Below are 21,317 nucleotides of genomic sequence, written 5' to 3' on the forward strand. Positions count from 1 at the left end.
ATATATATATAAGTAATGATAGTTAAAAAAGAATTTTTTTGAATAAATAAAATTATCGCTTTAAATCGATGGAAATAATCGATTCATTTATTTAAAAGTAACTTCTATCTTATCTGATGTTTAAAATAAATCATGGAAGGCGCGAGAAATACTGTATAAGTACGAAAGACGGGAATTAATTAGATCGCTAGGCGATACAAACGTAATACACACAAGTATCTTTTAATTTATTATGTTACACATTCACAGTAAGAAAAACATGATGTCCATGTCCCCTTCAGTATCCATTATATTGTCTCTGTGGCCAGTATAAGTACAACTTGAGTGTCCATCGAGAGGAGTATGTGTAAGATTTCTATTGCTTGCACTCTCCCTTCTAATCATTCCGAGTTGTATCAGCACCCGTGTTGCAAATGTTCTTATCCTCGGTATAAATTAGTATCTATGAACGATGCATACGTTCATGATACGCGCGAGGATGTAGATCACTTTGTGCTTCTCACCGGCTCTTTGGATTCCGATCGCCAAGTCCTTTCAGCGAAAGATTCGAAGCAGACTGCCAGAAGAGGTTCGCGATGAATGTTCCGCTGAGAGAACGTGCAGATTTGACATATTACCGGCGGACAGTACGATGGCACTTTGTCCGGTGATGAAAAAAAACATCACGAGGACAATTCGATCGATGATCGTGTACCTCGATAGTAAACGAGTTTTTCCTTTTTCATTACTTTGCAATCACACTAATAACTTTGAGAAGGACTTCGATCCGTAAAGAAGTTCTTCAAAATGAATACCTGCCCCACGGAGATGAACAGAATGCAAGCTGTCTCCATTACCGACCACCAAAGCACCCGTTCATTAAGTTCCTCCGCGCGTTTGCGACCTTGTGCTTCACGCAAACGGTGATGCGTCTGATAATCGAGGATGCTGATTAAATTCTTGTGCACTTCCTGTGCCGAAGACTCCATCTGTAAAAACACTGACAAGTGAGATATCGTTCTTCATTAATATATATTGTAAAAAGATTCCTGCCAACAATAACTTGCCTGAGTCATTACTGTGACGTGTTCTCCAAGACCAGGAAGCGGCATTTCGTCGCCGACTTGGAAGTCCATATACACAAGTTTATGTGAATATGTAGAAAATTCATTGCTAAAGCAGGCCTTATACACTCCTGATATAGTTGGTATAAAGTTATGCGAATCAAATTGTGTCTTCACTTGACTATAGATAATTTCCTTATTTGGAGCCTCCAAAGTTACATCTACATCATACTGGCCACCTGTAACCACCTAAAGACCAGGAACAACAATTATTACAAACAACACAAATTATTTTACAAAATTTGGGAAATTATAGCTTGTTAAATCAATTATATAAAGTCTAATGGAGAGGGAAATTGCGATGCCAAAAACATTGCTATATCGCTCTCAATCGGCATACAAAATTTTCCTTCAATTTCTAAAGAACATTTGTATAAAATCCAGATTCGTTTTACACTACGTTCCTTTTCATTCTCTAAACATGCAAATGAAGAAAATGTAGCTGAAACAGACTTGTGTCGAAGCGAGAATTTAATATCGATACAAGTAAGTTTTTTACTGGAATAAAATTCTACTCGTTACATTAACACACACAAGCACATATTATATTTGCATTTTTTAAATGACATTTGCATATTCTCCATCATTCGCACATTTACATTTTATTCGTCTCATTTCCCCCTCGTTCGTTCAATTTGCAGTCAAGCGCACAAGTATTGCGCCGAACTCTGGTCCCCGATGATCCGACCGCCGATAATAGCGACGTGTCATCGCGACGCAAATATATATATATACATGTACAATTGATCGATAGCGACCTGAAACTCCAACGTGGACGAGACGTTCTTCTCGATCTCCTGGTAGAAGCACTCCTTGGCGTTGTCGGCCAGCTCGAAGGTTAACTCGACGCCGCCCGCGAGCAAGAGTGCGCCGAGCAACGAGACGAGGAGCAGCCAGGCCGACCAGCAATCCATCCTTAAATCGGTCAGTTCGCAACTGTGATCTTGTCACTGATCCGCGCGCATTTAAGACACCCCCGGGACTGATGTAAGATGCGAGGAAGCGCGCTCTCCGCCTTTTCGACCTCGGCTCTCGGCTCCGTCGGAAAGATCCCGGCGAGGGTTTCTCCCGCAAACAAGCTATTTTAACGTGGCCGGATGTCGGTCGCGACGCGGGACGTAACGAAAAGCGCGCAGCTGCGGAAGTGGCTGCGCTCACGTCACGGCAGGCATAGGCGGGCAGATACGAGCGCGTCCGCGCTTAACCCCTTGACCCATTAATTTATCGCTAATACCTGCGGTTTGTGTGTTTTCCCGATACGTAAATACGGAACTGCAATTGTCAGATCGATCGAGGTCAATCCAAGTTTGATTGGAAGTTTGCCAAAGACCGTCGGCGGTTTAAATTGGATCGAGGATGGACATCGTTCGAATCAGATTCACTCGGATAATGGTAGGTTATAGTAATTAATAGCAAGTAGATAGTTTCTCCGGACCTGCAGGTGGACGCTTTTGATGAAGGGATTGTCAAAAAACTTGCGATTCTTGTAATTTATAATTTGAGTACATTTTTAGTCGCGTTCTTTTCTGTACGTGTGTTATGTATTTTTAGAAATAATATATTCCTCACACACACTACACAAATCTAGTTGTACTTATCTAAAGTAATCAAAGTATGTATTGATATAAGATATGATGTTGCAATATATTTATAAAAATATATATATATATATATATATATATATATATATTTTTAAATCTAAATATTAGATGTTGATTTTTTTCATGAAATTATTAATTAATAATTTATAATAATGATTTACATTAATTAATGAATAAATAGATAATAGTACGACTAATCATGATTAATACGACGTAAATCAAGTCAAAATAATTTTTTATATTTATGTAATGAATTGATGAAAATGAAAAAGAAGAAAACAGATCATTTTTCAAACATTATTTTCACTAGATAATAAATTTCTTTGTAAACAGTTTATCGATTCTGTCGAAATCGGTAGTTTTTATTCTCGGCTTGTTATGGCTTCAAACAAATTTCAATAAATACAATAATGTCATAACGAGCGATTCGAGAGGCTTGCGAAATGTGTACGTTTTTGTTTACGAAAGAGAGAGAGAGAGAGAGAGAGAGAGAAAGAGAGATGTACTGCCATAATAATCGGAAATTTCCGTCACGTTTTCCGCCTCGTGTACTAGTAGCTATACATTTAATTATTGACGAGAATACAAAGTACTAGCTTCCTCCCTCGTGTGTCATGGGGTCCCGCGCAATTCGCTAAATATTAAACCTTGGTGGCAACGCAGGAAGGAAACGCACGCATATTAAAGCGGGAAGACGCGCGAGAGAATACGCGATGAAATTACCTTCCTGTCTGCTTTAATGCGCGTCTTTCCTTCCTACGCAAAGGTAGGTTTAATGTTTGGCGTCTGGAAGACACTGTTTATAGCAGGTGAAGAAAGCACGCGTCGAGTTATTTACCCCTCTTGATTTGTAAGCACGCGTCAAGCATTCAAATCACATTCTTGCTCCCAGTACCAGAAGGACTTTTCATACAATTGTGGTTCGATTCTCAAAATACAATACACCTTGATATCTTAATTCGAGAAATATCGATCTTTTTTTTCAAAATTGAAAAATTCATCGTTGATATACTTGTCAAGATTGCGAATTGTGGGACACCCTGTAGAATATAGTCCAAGTATAGAACCACGCATACATGTATAATATGCATTGTTTCTGGGGTCGTGAGGCGCCCTTCGGAGCCGCCCATCGGTCTCGTAGTCGCGCCTCTTGGCGTCACGTCTCGGTGCGCGACGGCGAAGGTGCGTGTCGAAGGGGCTAGAGGAGGCTAAAGGGAGCTAGAGGGGAGGCACGCGGGGAGGGTGCTCGAGAAAAAAGGAGAGGGCTCTTCTCTTTGAAAGGACCTCTCTCATCGCGATCGCGATGGGCGCGCGCGTTCGCGTTGCCTTCAATTAATACGCTCGTAATGCGTAATGTGCGTGTAGTACGCTACGCATCGGATGCGTAAAGCTGAATGGACCCTCTGTACTTAATGACGCGACACGCGTAACACGCGTTCATCAACGAGGTTCGCGAGATCATCGATCGAACACGCGAGTCCTGTTTAATGTACCCGCGTAATCGAAACCATTGATAAAATTTATATAAAAAGTAATTTAAAAAATGCACGCATGCATATAATACGCAAGATTATCCTGATTCTTACTCAGAGAATGTAACGCGTGCGATATTTGTCTTCAGATATGAAAATTGAATCGAGCAATTTGTCCCCATACAGTACAGAAAGTTGCAGCAATATTGCGGCAATATTGCAGTAATATTGCAATGTTATTGCAATGTTACAATAATGTTAATAATATTGCTGCAATATTCTGTGCTGTATAGGTCGAAGGATATTGATAAAATTCATATGAAAAGTAATTTAAAAAATGCACACATGCATATAATACACAGGATTATCCTGATTCTTACCCAGAGAATGTAACGCGTGCGATATTTGTCCTCAGATATGAAAATTGAATCGAACAACTTGTCCCCACAGTACAGAAAATTGCAGCAATATTGCAATAATATTGCAATGTTGTGTTATGTTATGTTACTGCAATATTACAATGTTACAACAATATTAATAATATTGCTGCAATATTTTGAGCTGTATGGATCGAAGGATATTGATAAAATTCATACAAAAAGTAATTTAAAAAATGCACGCATGCATATAATACACAGGATTATCCTGATTCTTACCCAGAAAATGTAACGCGTGCGATATTTGTCCTCGGATATGAAAATTGAGTCGAATGGAGCAATTCGTTCCCGTACAGTACAGAAAATTGCAGCAATATTGCAATGTTACAACAATATTAATAATATTGCTGCAATATTTTGAGCTGTATGGATCGAAGGACTTGAAATAAAGGAGATATCGTTGATATAGGCAGATCGAATTTTTTTCTAAACAATGTAACCTTAGTACACGGTTCGATCACGAAACATACGCGACGTCGACCGACGCGGAATCCGAAGGTAGTAACGCGACACGAAGGGTTTCTCCTCCGCGAAGATTAACTTCCCAGGGCGGCGGGGCAGCGGCAGCTGCGACGGCGGTGCTGTGGTGGGGGTGGCGAAGGGGCGCGCGGGAGGGGGGGAGGGAGCAGCCGTGACGGCTGCATGAAGCGCGCGCCACGAGTTTTCGGACGGCAGTGGCGCGAGACGGGTCGTCTCTCTCGTCGTGTGCGCGTCCGTTTGCCGCTTTCACGGTGCTCTCCTTCTCGTCGTGTGTTTTCTCGACGCGTCCGCGTCTTTTCGTCGTTTTTTCTTTCTCTCCTCCCGCGCGCGCTACCTTTTCTCTCGCATCTCGATCAGCGATTTCTCCCGAGTGTCTATCGCGATCCTGCGCGTCCGTCGCGAGTGGCATGTTCCTTCGCGTTCCTCGTTCGTGTCCTCAGAGATACCGTGACACAGTGTGCGACCTGTCCGTGACCCTCATGGCCATCGCGGACACCTGTAAGGTAACTATTCCCGAAAGCGAGAAGTGTATGTGTGTGTGAGCGATATAAAATTCATTGGAAAAGTCTGGTTGAAATTGGAAAGATTGTTGTCTCGTAATTTAAATAGTTCTAACCTAAACATTTTGAAAAATCGTATTAGTATGCTTAGTCGATATTAAATGTTTTTTTTAGGAACTTTTGATTTCTAATCTCGCTTGCACACACATTTCTTAATACTTAATTAAACGAGATAATTTCTTATACTCCTAATACTTAATTAAACGAGATTTAATTCTTAATTAAACGAGATAAATATATGTATGTTCTCAGAGGAAAGAAAAAAGAGAAAGAGAGAGAGAGAGTTAATTAGGAAAACATGGAAAGTATAAATGCAAAAATAATCTTAAAAAACGCATATAATATTAAGATAAGTGTTCTATGAATAAAACAAAAAGAGAAAAAATATCTACTTGGTATCTCTCTCTCTCTCTCTTTCAATTAATTCTTTTATATATTATTAACATATATTTATAAGTCACATGAGAGAAATGTAGGAACGAAAAAGTAAGAGGAACATTAATTTAAATGCCACGCTCTTCTCTGACTCTGCTGGTATTTTATAAGTGTTTGATAATAGTTTATAATTGTGCTGGCCTAAATCAAACTTTCCTTGAACTTTAATAACATCATTATTGGATCACCTTTCAGATGCTTGAGTTTCCCTTTGTTGGCTTCTTACTCGGAAAGCACAATTTCACATAAAGATTTCAAAAAACGCAGATTTACATTTGATAAATATTTTTAAAACTTATAAATAGATGCAATTTTTATTGTATATTTATGTAAATTTTTTAAAATTAATATAGATTTTTTTTTAAATTAAAAACATTGCATGCGCTAATATGGCAACTCTCTAACGGATAATTACTTTAATAATTCCGCTTTTATATAACGTATGATGAGCACGCTTTTGTGCATATCGCAACAGTTACATCTTGTCTACCGACAACTGTCACGTTTCCCCGTCCATTTTAACCATCCTTCCTCGTATTTTCGCGTGTAGAATAAAATAGATGTATATTTAGCCTTTGTGAAGAGAAAGAGAGAGAGAAAAGAGGAGGAAAACAAAGCTCCGCGAGTGAAACTGAAGCGAAGATGGTGCTATTTTCCGTTGCGATCTCGTCGATGAGATTTTTACTCGACGATTTCGCGGGAGAAAAAGAAACGGAATATCGTTTCGCGCAATCGTTGCGCTTGTTTTACGCGGAACAGCCGTCCCTCGAAACATATAACGCCGGGCAATGCACTTTTCTCTCGTAAACGAAATGTAACGGTACGCACGATGCGAGCAAACGACGCGATAAATGCGGCAAAACGTAACACATAACGTAAGATTGAGCGTTCGCCCATCGTTATTCGACCGTTGTAATTCGCTCGACGTGTCGCGTCGTTGCCCGCGAAGATGCTCTGGAAAATGGACCGTAAACGCTGTTAAGAAAAAAAAGAATATGTCTGCCGATGCGTTCCGTCGCGGTTGTTAACCGTCATCGAGCACCTCGTCAAGGACACGCGAAATGTCCGAGATTAGCGCGTGCAAATATCACGCTTATTAAAGCAAAAACTAGAGAGAGAGAGACGTTAGGTGAGAGATGTGAAAATAGAAGAGATATGTAAATGAGGGGGAGATGAATGTAAATAGAGCAGGGGGGATATTTCTGGCCGGGAATGAATTCTCCCTGCATTAATTAATTTGGCGCCGAGAGACACTCGCGGACAGATATTCGCTATATTCGGACCGGAGTCGAAAAGTCGTTGACCGGGGGAGATAAAAAACGAGAAAAAATTGTAGAAAAAATTGTAGAAAATATTAGCACAAAATATGTTTTTCTATTTAAAAAAAATTATACTTCAAACTGTTAATTTCCTATCGAGAAATGACATTCGACTCGATCGGGAAAAGAATAATAAACGCGAGATATCGAAATAAAGTATCGTGAAAAGGGAGGCACCGGGGAGGGAAGATTAAGATTAAGATTAGAAAAGGCTCGCGATCGCGGCTTGTTGAACGCTTCACAGCGGCCGTAAATAAATGTCGTGCATTAATAAATTTTACGTAATACACCAAAGAGGACAACACCGGGCGGCAGGTAGGATATTCTTGGCGCATGTGCTTCTGGCATAAAGAGAGGCGCCGCCGAGTCGGCCGCCGACTCCTGCTGTCTGCCCTCGTCGTTCACGTGAACCGGCACGTATATGATCGATCTCAACGTCCGACGATTTAGCCACCACCGGGGTGCACCATCGTCGAATCGGGTCAGCGACCGGATGCATAATTATTGGCTTATCGTGGGACTTTTGCGAAATTCACAGCCATTTCCAAAGAAATAATTAACAGCCAATCTGGCCCTTCCCCAAGATATTTTAAAGTTTCTAATTTGCCTTAAAAAAAGAATTTCAACGATTGAATATGAAAAGCAAAAAAAAGAAGATATTTCACGATTTTATTACGAAAAAAAATGGTGACAATTTTTAATATCTTGATCAAAATCGCGATATGATATTTTTGAGTAGATAAAAAATCCTTATATATTAAGTTATCCGAAACGCAAATTTGTCGAATTTTTCTTAGACTAATCGAGAAGGAAGAGAGCAACTCGTATAATCAATCCCGCCTGGGACAGACGCGAGAACTCGCGGTCGCCTTTTTTCCTCGACGGCGAAAAAAAAGGAGGAGTCCTCCTTCGCGAGTCTTTCAAGAAAGAGAGAGAGAGGGAACAGGTTCGAGAGATCCTCCTCGTCTCCAGCGCGCGCACCCACCTGTTTCTTCCTCGCGGTCCGGACTGGTTCCGGTCATGGACCACGGAGCGTTTCCCGGCCACGCTTCCATTCCCCGCGCACATTATCATAGAGAAGCGCGCTTCTCTTCTCTCTCTCTCCCTCTCCGAGGATACGAGATTTAGTATCCCCTCCCCCCCTCCTGCCGCGGTCATGAAAGCGCGCGTAATTAAAGCCGCGACGATAACGAGCTCGGCCGGCCGGTTAACCGGCATCGCCGGTGAATTCGTTAACCGGCGAAATTGCGGCTCGCGAAAGGCGCGACGGGAAACGATCTCGTCGTGAAATTCCAAGAGAACGCGGCGTCTTTCGCGGATGCAGCATTGAATGCCGTCCGAGCGGAAATTCTCGCGTGAATGCTTCGGTGGAAGAGACGGAGACATCGCGGTCGGTTCAGTCCTTTAGGCCTTTAGACAGTTGCTCTTTCATGTGGGATGCGAGTCAAGATGGGAGAGAGGATCGTGAAAGGGGGACTTTTAAAGATAATTTATTCGTTTTATTTATCAGTCTCGAATAATTCGCGATGCAAGAATTAATTGATTTATCGCGCGATATAATTACGGATAATTGCGCGAATAAATTCGCGCAGATCGGGGTAGAAAATCGTCATTGTTATGTATCGCGTTCCAGCAGATTTGCTCGCATGTGGTAACTAAATAATGCTCGCGCGGGTGTCTGACATTTTATACGGATAATTAGTGATTTCATTGTTCTCTCTTCGCGCAATATTAATAATGCATATCGGACTATGTGTTCGTATACATTTCGGGAAAACCCAAAGGGCGAGAGGGAGGAGGGAGGGGAGTTGGAAATTAATTATTGAATATGTTTATATTATGCGTTGTGCTTTGCCATGAACTTTCCGCGTTTCATTCTTTAATAATACGCGTGTAATGCGAATTATCTTTTGGAGCAGATGAGAACGTTGCGATTATCCCATAATTGTTTTACATACTAATATCTATAGAATTTTGTGAAAGTAGGTATCCTTTACAAAATCGAAACAATAATGCCTGTGAACCATCTAAAATGCGACGGTGAAATTTATCTAAATGACTAGAATAAATATGTGACTAGAATAAATATGTTCTAAACTTACTTTAAAATAATTGTATTAATTTAAAGTAATTTAAAGTCTTTCACTTTTCATATTTTTTGCCGTATCTTGACACATCGAAAGATTGAAGAAATAAATGCATAAGGAGACAGTATTTTATAGAATTATAAATTAAAAGAGAAAGGCCTCTTTTCTTCGTTACGATAATAAAATACCCGAATGTTTTGTGAAAGAGTTAATACAACTTTTAGACGCGTAAATCCTGCGTGTTGTAAAAATTACGAAAAGAAAGTCGTGTTTGTCGGAATGATTGCCAGGTCGTCATATATGCTTGGAATGGTAAAGTAGAATAAAGTAGAATGTCGGGAAACAAAGACAATGTGGTTACCTTGTAAAAGAAAGAAATCTATGGGAAATCATGACAAGTATCATGATGTCATAGAGAAAGAGAGAATCTAGATCGCGACTTAATTTCGTTTGCAGATATTTTTTTCGATTTTATCATTCTTGTCGCTCACTCAATAATACTGTAAATGATTCTCGAGTCTCAGAGTAAAATATTGGGCATCGCTTGCTTGAAATTACCACGTATTGGATTCCTGTTTTCTGAAATTGCATATATATATATATGCAATTTCATATATATATATATATATATATATATATATATATATATATATATATAGAAAGCACTTCCGTGTTCGCAGAAGCGGAAGAAACTGCCGGCAAATCAAGACACACGCAAGTGAGATGCGAATGCGAGATTATGGACCGTTAAGTTCTGCGAGCGACTCCTGCAGTAACACTCTTTCGTACTTTTTTTTTATCGAAGCCTTATAAAATTATATATATATTTTATATATATATAATTATATATTTTCAATATATATTTTCCTGCATTTTATCTCCAACAGAGAAATCAGGAAATTAATTATACCCCCATCAAAAATTTGTGATAAGATTATTCCATTAATATTAGAGCGATACGATTATTTATATGTATTTAATATTAGACAAATGTTATAAAAATTTTTATTCCGAAACAGAAATATATCATTATATTGTTATTGCGCTAAGTAAAGAATACCTTTACGGCTTCGTGATTCTCGCGGACGAAGCAAGGATTATTCCGTAAACACACACAGTTTCCCTTCATGGCCGATCGGATCAAGTGCAGGTATATCAGACTTTTATGGTGTTCCGAACAACCAGTCAACATTCTCTTCTTCAAGGCTTTTCCATCTTTGATCGAAACCTTCGTTATAATTAACTTGTGGCCGGGTACCAAATTGTTACTTCCTTCTTATGAATTTTCAAGGAAATTCGCGGCAAGTCTAACATCAAAGTACCTTGCCTGCGAAAATAAAGAATAATAATAGCGCAATAATAGTATAAATATAACAGCATAAAAATAATATAATAGTGAAATAATATTATAATATTACAATAGTATAAAAATAATATTATAATAAAAAAAGAAAGAGAAGAATAATATACAATCCCTTTTGCGTCAAGAAATTTAGCTGCTTTATTTAAAATTCTGAAACATGCAATTACTTTTGGAATTTCTCTCTAAATAGACGTTTTTATTTAAATCCACGCTTTTTCGCGTGATGATGCATAATTAGTACCTTGACGCTCACAAGTAATGATTAATATCTCACTACGGTACTGTTACACAATTTATCATACTTTATGGGAAGATATCCCGGAAAAAAGAATATATATCAAACATCTCGAAAAATCTAAAAAAAGTTATAACATTGCGCTCATTAAGAGCGCAGTAAGATATCTATAAAACGAAGAAAGAAATTAGATGAAATTTATTACTTAATTAAAGTGCTGCTCGGTTCTACTACACGCTGCATTAAAAGAAAATTAAATATTATCGCTATGAGATGTTCGATTAAAACTAAAACAAAAATAGAAAAAGATGAAGCTTAACTTAAATAATCTGAATTAATAATTTACAATTTATTTATGCAAAATAAGGAACGGTAGGCATGATAGTGATAATTGATTTAGGGAGTATTTCCAATCTCTAAGATGTGATTAAATTTTCTCTATCGATCCTTTGCTATACGTGACTTCAAATAGCTCGGTCGTGCTTATGCGGGAACGCGTTAAAAAATTGCCGATATTATACGGATCGCTCAATTTTAGCCACGAAGGATCTTAATGTTTACCCTCATGACTCACATAGCAACGACGCAATGTCGGAAGCGGATTACGCTGGCCATGAAACACGGTGAAGGCGAAAATCCCCTTGTCATACCCCCGTTCCTTTTGCCGGCGACCTTAGCTTCACCCCTCGCTTGTACTCTTCCTTGGACGATTACTACACGAACACCGTACTTGCCGATAGGTATAGATATAGATGTATGCTTTCTTTCATCCGGATATATAGGGTGTTGTGAAAATTTCATATTTCATTTAGATGCAATTAATTTTCGAGAAAGTTAAATAGACTCGATAAAATGTTTGAAAACGTGAATCTTTATTAAAGAAATTACTTGTTGGCTGAATTTTTATTTTTGATTAAACATATATTTATTTAACTTATTTTTGTAACATTTTTATTTTTAAATGCATACACACAATTTGATACAAAAGTATGTGCATTCATATCAATTTACGTTTCAAACGCTATATTTTTTTTTTCTGAATTGCTCCGCGATTTTTAGATACCCGGTACACAATAGACAGCGCGATACATATGCATCAAGCGTGTATATGTATACTTTGGTTCTCGCACAATCGATCGACCCGTTATACCGTATATTGTCGTACTCATGATATGCACTCTCGAGCCAGACGATGTATGGCGTTAACTCTGCATGTATTCATATGCACTTTCGGGCTATCGTATGCAATCGCACGAGTACTTGATGGAAGAGAGGCACGAGTGCCCCAAGGGAGGACGCGAGCGCGATGTTTCCTCCCGTTGCATCCAACAAAAACTCCTTTAGATGCCGGAGAGAGTGCAACTCTTCGCATTGCATATGCATGAATTCACAGCGTAAATTTGGGGGAGTCGCGTCGCGCTCAAAAGCTCAGATTTTATCTCCAGTATTGCGCTTCTCATAGATTTATACAGCGAATCGTTGTATTGTGCTGTGCAAGCGAATTACAATCGCGCAAATTTTCCCTCTATTTTATTATTTTATTATATTTTTTATTATTTTATTATATTTTTTATTATTTATTCTGGACTTTTAGTAAAAAGTTATTAATAAGAGAATAAAATTGCTCGAAAACTGATCATATATTTTATATACGTAAATTTTCTGAAATCTATTCACATTCTTCTAAAAAAATCTTAAGTATTTCATTTTGTAATAATATAATTTCGTAGTTTCTTGGGAATTTTTATCTTATCGCGAGGATGATTTTAGCTGCGCGATTATATAGCGAGAGCGTCTGTTTGCTGACGTAATAAAATATTTTTCTTCGGTGTAGCAACGCCATACAAGAAAACCACACTGTGAGATTAAAAACATGCTGCTCCGGTTTTTATCCCAAGCGTCTGGAAAGCATCCGTGTATTGTCTGATAATTCCACAATTCTTTGCACCGCGATCATTTGTCTTTCGCACATTCATCTCAATATATTAAAATTAATATATATATCATATATCAATCCATCTATAAATTAATTAACACTCTCTAATTGATAAATTACCACGTTATCCAAAGATACGTCAGTTAATTATGATGATTGCGATAATTGAAATATGTTTCTCTTTCATTCTTTCAACGAGCGCTTCTTGAGCGCGAGTGCGAGACCCAAGAGCCGATCAATCTCGCGTCCTATCTGTCAGCGTCCGCCATGTGAATACTTTACTTGTGTGTTGCAGAATTAAAGTCGGATGGCTGTGCTGGCAAGACTCGTGCGCAGGGGCGCGGTGAAGCACGGAAAGCACAGCGATGACGCTTCCGGTTTCGAGCTACGAGGAACTTCTCATCCAAGTTCGTGAGCTCACTCACGAGACGATTCTCCTGCAACGTCAATTGTCCTCCGACCTCTTCGACAACGTCGATCCGCCGGACGTGAATCACAATTTCTCCTTCGCTCAGAAGAATTATGAGAAAGGTAAGATACTTGATGTCTCTTTCATCCAACAATGTTTTAATTATTAAGAGAAATAAGCGAAAGAAATTTAGCATTCCTGGATTAGATACAGTCTTCAAATAACGTGCAAAAATAAAAATTCCTCGTACGAAAGGTTTCGTCGATTAATCATGCAGTCGGTACCTCGTTTCGTCGGCGATGCGAATCGATCTCCACTAGTACTATACTTCTTAGTTCCGCAGTCTCGAGGTAACTATACTAATATATGACATCGCAACTAGTGCATTGAACTCTCGTTGAAGCTCGTGTCCGCGCCAATAGCCTTAACTACAAAGATGCAAATGAGCGCCTGGCAAAAAGCTAGGTGAGCGATATAACACAAAATCGTGCTCCATTTCTTATTTGCGCTGTAAGAGATAGTAAAATATTTGCAATATTACTAATGCACTTATATAAGTGTGAGCGTAGAAATTTAATCTCGCTTAAGTAATTGAAAAATCTCATTGGATTTAAGAGCTAAATCTTCTGAAATATTTACACACATTCTTTCCGTCTGTCAAAGTAGAGAGGTTTATTTTCCGAAATCCCCGATAACGCCCGCATTTGCTCTCGTTTCCCCGATGATGTTATCGATGCTAGACGAACGGATCGTCAGCAAGATCCGATTTAAGCTTCCACGGGCGATCCTGGTCTCGTCGATGCTATGTCTGGTAAGTGGCGTCTGATGGTGGTCTTGGTAAGGCAGGCAACATGGTTGGACCGATGCCATCTAGATGCCAAAGCATTTCACAACGTAGAACAAGGCGGACCGAAGGGAAATACGACATGCTAGAGAGGAGACCTCGAGTCGGGAAACAAGAGTAAAAGCGTCCTGACACTTGGAAACGACCGGCTCTCTTTCTAACGTTGTTCGAACTGTCACGGTCAATTCCGTCTCGTTCGCCCTTGTTATCCCTTTTGCACTTTGTACAACGAAAATCGGAAAACACCATTTACTTTGTCGACAATATTGGGAATAATGTTCCTAATATAAAAGTATAAATGTCTTGTTAAAATACAATATCTTATTAAATTTAAATAAAAATACAAGTTTGATATATAAAGATGAATAAAAAAATTTATACACGATAATGTCTTCTATAAAATTAACGAATAAAGAAATTTAGAGTTGTAATAGTGATATTTTGCGTAAAGTTGAAGTTTACGTTGTTATTTAACGCGTCGTATATTAATATTCAAATCGTACAATATAAATAAATGTCATACGCGAGTATCTTCGCTTGCGAGTTTATTTCGAGTTTCAGCAAATATTTCGCTCGACAAGCTTCAACTCGTTGCCCAACATTTTATTCTCGCGCGAGGAACAGTTGCGAAATAACAGCGATCTATCAAAATTTAAAATAAATTTAGCACGCTATAGATCTTCAGAGATTTGCGTGTAAGCGCTTGTTAGAGTTAGTGTTGCGTGAAAATTTGTATAAAATCGAGAAACGTCGACTAGTTTATTTACTCTGATTGTCAATCACTTGAATTAATCGACGAGGTTATTTGAAAATATTTTTCTTGTTAAACATCAAGCACTTTTAAAAAAATGCATGATGGATTTTCTAAGTAAGTATTATTCATAAAGATTGTGTGTGTTTGTTATGACAGATTAAATTTTTCTTTTTCTATTTCCATGTGTGTGTTTTATGTCAGTCAAATTACTCTCAAAATCAGAGTTTTATCGTCGGTTTTTTCTTTGAATGATTAATTTCGTTTAACTCATTTTCATTCAATTTAATCAGGCGACGTATAAATTGCATATTTATTTAATATTTATTAATTGCGCTTTCGTCACTAATCGTAAAATGTAAATATTCCATCGAGTTTTGCATACAATGTATGACGATAATAACTGCAACAATGCAAAGATAAATATTAATTACGAACATTAATCGCGCGTTTAAACTTTTATTTTATATGTTATAGTGTTATATTAATCTTTCCAACAATATATTTTCTGTTCAAATTTTACGCTTCTGAATTCTAATAAAAATATCTTTAAGTTATATATATTATAAATTTTAAATAATTTTTTAACTAGTCTAGAAAAATCTAGAAAATATAATAAAATCGTTTTTTAATTATCTTATTGTTAGATATATTTAATTATAAAATAATAAGTTTTAAGAGGCTTTTTCCCGTGAATTTTTCTTATCCCTCGAAATATCAGATATCTTTACATTTTCCTAGAAATTTTAATAATCTATTATATCACGACACAAACATGATTTAGTATAGATATATATTAGGTTATCACAGGGTACATGTGGCATTCTAGTTCACGAGACCGAAAAAGAAAACCAGAGATAAGTCGTTTTCTGTACCTGGTATTCTATCGGATTTTTTCCTGTCAGTACCACTAGAGACTGAATGGCTGCACTTTGTATGTATTTCGTTTCTTCACGGTTTACTTTTCTCCCGCTGACATACGGCTATTTTTGAGAAAGCCATCAAAGGAGAGAACTACGAGGCAGCGATGAGAAAACTGGGACTCTTGAAAATTCAACCGTTAATCTTTTCTTTACTTTAAGAAGCGGGCGATTATCTGAACCAACTATCGCCTCGGTTAAAAATTTCTTTTTTAAATTCAGTACTTATTTTTAAAAACGATCGACGGATTAGATTCGAGCAAAGAGTAAACTCATTGTCAATATGCGTCATCCTTACGATATGATCTTGCGTTACAGGGAAGTTCCTGACAGATAACGTGATACGACATTGCGATAAAAGTCGGGAAATCGAGACAGGACAAAAAGCAGTTGCTGAATGCAAGTGAGTATCGCTTTGAGTCATAGTTCCTTTTCTTCGTAAATTTTATACGTGGCATTAAAAAATTCAGAAGATGTAAAGTAGAAATGTTTTTAATGCGTCAAGATGAATCACGTCTACACAAAATTCCATGTACATTTTTCTTCATTTTTTATGTCGGCAAAATCCACAGCTTTTGTAATTCTCTTTCAAAGAGATTCACGACTCAAAAATACTATCACGGAAGCACTGTCGGAGAAAGCATCGTGCTTGTAAAAGGAATTCTATCCGCGGAACGTCTAAGCGCACGTGACATCATTCCCTTTAATCTTTGCCCGTCTAGAAATGCCGACTCGCATTTCGCGAATGAATCGTGGTAAAATCTTGCAGTCATACACTTTTGTTACGCAAGATGTAGCAAAACTCGACGCGAAATTGTAGAGGAAAAAGACGTTGTTTTTTGAAAAAATTTTCTTATGATAAATCTTTATAATTTATCGATGCAAATTTTATAAAACTTTCATCTCCATTTTTTCATTAATCGATCCAATCTTGTACTCTAGAAATACATGATATCATTTTATGGAATCGTATAATTGTTTATTCTAAAATCTGTGTAGCCACTTATACATATTTTTTTATTTGACACTTATTAATACACGTTATTCCACGAATATCTATCGTGAAACACGATAATTAATATCGATAATATTATCGCATTGTTGCAGCAATTTGAGATTACGACCGCGATACTGTCACGATTTGGAGTCCTCCGAGAGCACTCGATCGGGTGAGCTGACCAGCCGACTTTTGACCTGGAGAAGTCACGATCGTCACCCGATAGTGTTGCAGGTAAGCGATAGCCACCGCGTATGGTCGACACGAATCTGCGCACGGACCTGTTTGGCAGGTGTTTAATATCGTCTGCCTCACCTGGCTTAAAATTCTGACCGCGCGTGCGATTGATTTATTCTTTTACCTTCGCTTTTCATTTATTCGTGACGTTACATATTAACAATCGTTTTAATTTTGCGCATAAAATACTTATGCAATGAAATTATTTTTTATTTTTATCATTTTATTATTATTTCATTTGTCGTGGTATTATTTTTATTATATCATTTTAATATGTTACATTTTGCGCAACAAAATTTTTTATATTTCATTCTTAAAAAAAATTCAATCTTTAAATTTCACCAAGTTCGCATATCTTTCCCTTAAATCGTTTGTTTCATGATTAGATAGTATACATTAGATAGTATAGATAATGCATTTACACTAAGCGCAGTGTATTGCATGCATCGTAAAGCGTTAACATTAATGACCATAATACGCTAAAGTGGTGAACAAGGTAATACGTAGCATCCGTACTAATTTATCTCGGTCCAACCTGCAATGCACAGTTGCTACTGGGCTCTGGCTTATAGTTCAAAGTTACAAACAGAGATGCACATTAATAGGTACACTTCAAAGTAGCATAATTCTGTAATAATCAAGATATTAACTTGTCGAATAGCATCAGACACATTTTTCTATGGCTCATTAATCGAAAAAAACTGATAAAACCGTAAAAAAAAACTGTAATATCTAACTTGTAATATAACTGTAATATAAACAGTCTGATAAAAAATATTTCATTACATTAGAAAAATATATATCGTCCGTGCAGTCTTATTTTTTTATACGGATATCTCTTTGTAACGAAAGTGATGAACTGATCTCTTCATTCGACTTTTGCCGCACATTTTCAGTGTAACGTGCCGCATAAAACTCGATGCATTCAGGCTCGCACGTTCAAGGTCGCAGGATAATACGCAACACCTATGCACACGTGGCTGGCCGCGCGCGCGGCGCACGCATCATCCTTTTTTTCTCCTCTTTCCCTCGGCCGCCCTTCGCGGGAGAAACCGGAGCGGGATGAAAATTGTCGGAGGGGGCGGAATTTAATTCGCGAGCATGCGCCGCGTCTATGGGGGAATCATCGGTGGGGTTGCCACTACCCCCCTCCTGCCTGTGTTGTTATTGATCAAGGATCTCTCTCTCTTTCTCTTTCTCTCTTTCTCTCTCTGTCTTTTCGTTCCGACGTGAAGCGGTTAAAATATATATCGCACCACGAATCGCGCACGCAAAAATTTATGCTACAATACGTAATTAATTTATGTGCTTTCGGGATTCTCGCGGATATATTTTACGGCCGTGAAGAGAAGCGACGAATTATAGGGAGGGAGGGAGGGATAATAATCGCGAAGTGTTAGGGATAATTTATATACGCGGCGATATAAATAACTTTGCGCGATAATCATGTCAGGGAAACACTCTAGATAAGATCTTAGAATCTCAACGAGCGAATAATTAAGATAATGAAGTGGTACGAATCTCGTCTTATCTCGCGCAACATATATTAAAGAAATTCGGAATGATTTTTCAAAAAATACCGCAAAACGTGTATTTCATGTATCTGATATCTTTACGTAATTTATGCTTACGCCAATGCAAATTAATACAACCCGCAACTACTTATTTTTATTTTGCGGCTGCAAAGTCCTATATCGCGCGGTTTAAAATATACTCCTCGTACACGCGATATTTGTGCTGCAATTCTTGCAATCGAATGACGTACCAAGCCACTTACTGACGTTTCATTGGTTCGCGTGAAACTCTTCGTAGATAAGTACGATGTGTTATATTAATCAGATATGAAATTCCATTAATTCCGCGCGATTTCAGAACCATCTCTCGCGACCCTCCTCTTGCATCAATTAGAAATTTCCTCGTCGAATGAGATTGTTATCCGCTTGATAGTAATAAAGATCCATTCGGTTAATGAAACGCGAGATTGCTGAAGAGGAGAAGCGGAATGCCGCGACTCCTTGATTAGATAGACACGAGAAGAGCCCCTCGATCAGAGATGGACCGCCGACCAGTGAAAGGAAGAATTCTCGATTAGGTCATCGAAGAAAAGCTCTTGATAATCCCCCACGAAGAATAGAACACGGCGATTTGTTAGAGAACAGTGTAAAATACGCGAAGGCGCGGTCGGCTGGATAATCATCAGTTCTCGATAATTTATTAAAGTATCTTTATACAAGCGAACTGGATCTTTGTAATTATGAGGCTATTAATTAAATTAATCGATACTTTATGGCAGAATTATTCTAGAAACTAGAAAAGCTAGGAAAGACTTTAAGAAATTTACTTTTTTATTTTTTAATATATTAAGATGAATGCATTGCATAATTTTATTCACGACATAATTTATTCGTGAATTATATTCGTTTGAGTGTAAACATTTGGAAAATTTCAGAGAAGCAATGTAATCTCTCATACAGAATATGAAATGATATCACATAGTACATCTTTCGAAAATATTGTTTCTAATCATCGCAAATAATTTTTCATTAAATTGTGATTAAAGCTTGAGACACGGAGAACAATGTTTCTCAGAAAGAAAAAAAACGTAACAAGCATAAATCATAGATTTATGCATTTCATCACATGGACATCACATAGCGTCTTATTGTATTCCTGCGAGTCATCGCTAATAAGCAATTTGTCATTTAATCTGAAGCAACCTCTCGAGACATCAAGAGTAGGAAAATATATTCCCTCCTACGAAGAAGAGACCGCGATAGAAACAGGCTTCTAATTAAACGGAGAAAAGAGAAACTCGTCGTAAATCAAGAAAAAGGAAAAAGAGAAAGAGAGAGGAATGTAGAAGCGATTGTCGAAGAACGACGAAATCGACCTCGAAGAGACGGAAGCAGGAGGGAGAGAACTGGAGAGACTAAAAGGAGGGGGATAGATCGAGTGAGTCAGTGATGGCGTGCAGCAGCAACCCAGGCCGAGCCCAGCTGTTCCTCGGATCCCCTAACTTACGCCAGTTTATTTCAGCCACTAACACTACGAGGTCTCTGCCGCTCGTGATCCGTGAACCTACCGAGGCTGCCCAGCCTCGTTAACGGCGTAGCTCCTGGTGCTCTTTACGCGCTTCCGTCATCTCGATGACGATAGGAATAGTACCGATGACGGAAGGAAAGGCCAGGACGACGAGGGGGAATCGCGCTTCACTCACGATCGAGACCGATTTCCGATATCATCATCTTGACGTTTGCGAGACGCGACACGCGCCAGCTGTTCGTCGATCGCGCGTCTGTGTGCGTATGTGTGAGTAAGTGCGTCAGGTCGGCCTGATCGTCGGAGCCGGTGGCGCGTTCTCGTCTCGCTCGCTTTCGGAATTGCCTTCGTTTTCCTTGTGCGTGTCCCCTTTCTCGGGAATCGTCGCCACGGAATTTTCCATCGCCTCCGATTTCCCTTTAATTGCGCGATGCCGCATTCACACACGCGGCTTCGCTCACCGACATTCGCGATGTTATTCGCCTCTTGTCAATCCATTAATAAAAGCCGACCTGGAAAGAATCGTTTAGATTTGTCTTTTTAATTGTACATTCAATAAACGTGACAGTTATGTCATTTTTTATATCCTAAAAAATCTCTGAATATATCTTTTTATATTGAATAAAAATTATTTAGATCTAGAGTTGGATCTGCATTTGAGTGACAATTAATTAATTCAATTCCAATTATAATTCTCCTGAATTAATAAAAAAAAAGCGAAATTTATATTTAATATCTTTCCTATCGCGTTTTGATCTTCCTCCGTGAGAGAAACGATGAATCAATAAAGAATGCCATTCACACCCCGCCAAGTCGAGACACGACAGCCGATTGAATAAATCGTTTTCGGTTAAGGTATCCGGTAAGATATCTTGTCACCGGGGAAAAAGGAAACAAAAGTGTCGCATCAGCTGATTATCCGATTATCCGATGGATCGATCCGATGATTATCGAAAAACGCGTCACAATCGACTTTCGAGAGAAACCTTAAGTAAGTAAAGAAAACGTGACGACTATTATTACGCGACACGCACGTGCAGTTGCATTGCGCCGGTGTGTTTGCGAAATGCAAATTCGCGCGTGGGTCGCGAA

At 38.4% G+C, this 21,317-nt stretch overlaps 2 protein-coding genes across 6 annotated transcripts in view; one reads left to right on the forward strand and one right to left on the reverse strand.

The window, feature by feature from the left end:
• Positions 1-203: 203 nt before the first annotated feature.
• On the reverse strand, positions 204-2,195 carry LOC105251331 (transmembrane emp24 domain-containing protein 7). The gene is made up of 3 exons (XM_011258050.3): positions 1,862-2,195; positions 1,047-1,292; positions 204-968 (listed from the first exon to the last, which is right to left on the reverse strand). Exons 1-3 carry the CDS (start codon positions 2,015-2,017, stop codon positions 741-743), a joined length of 630 nt encoding a protein of 209 aa, XP_011256352.1. The 5' UTR covers positions 2,018-2,195; the 3' UTR covers positions 204-740.
• Positions 2,196-2,353: 158 nt separating this feature from the next.
• LOC105251334 overlaps positions 2,354-21,317 on the forward strand; it is a 36,674-nt gene continuing 17,710 nt past the window's right edge. For 2 of the 5 annotated variants that reach the window (XM_011258052.3, XM_011258053.3), the window contains exon 1: positions 21,056-21,216. Coding sequence is in view for 2 of the 5 variants with exons in the window: in XM_011258055.3 (XP_011256357.1) it covers positions 13,394-13,559; positions 16,271-16,355; positions 17,060-17,183 (375 nt within the window). In the remaining 3 variants the exon portion in view is untranslated. Of the gene's footprint in view, positions 2,496-5,286; positions 5,597-13,323; positions 13,560-16,270; positions 16,356-17,059; positions 17,184-19,799; positions 20,496-21,055; positions 21,217-21,317 lie in introns of those variants that run through there. The other 3 variants (XM_011258055.3, XM_011258054.3, XM_025406873.1) reach the window with 3 other exon arrangements.

This window comes from Camponotus floridanus, unplaced genomic scaffold (genome assembly GCF_003227725.1).
Source record: "Camponotus floridanus strain SB8 unplaced genomic scaffold, Cflo_v7.5 scaffold1, whole genome shotgun sequence".
NCBI classification, from domain to species: Eukaryota; Metazoa; Arthropoda; class Insecta; order Hymenoptera; family Formicidae; genus Camponotus; species Camponotus floridanus.

Coding starts and splice junctions, on each gene's coding strand:
- LOC105251331 (XM_011258050.3), bottom strand. CDS start 2,017: ATGGATTGCTGGTCGGCCTGGCTGCTCCTCGTCTCGTTGCTCGGCGCA. Junction 1,293..1,861: donor CGTCCACGTTGGAGTTTCAG/GTCGCTATCGAT, acceptor CCTGGTCTTTAG/GTGGTTACAGGTGGCCAGTA. Junction 969..1,046: donor ACGTCACAGTAATGACTCAG/GCAAGTTATTGT, acceptor GTGTTTTTACAG/ATGGAGTCTTCGGCACAGGA.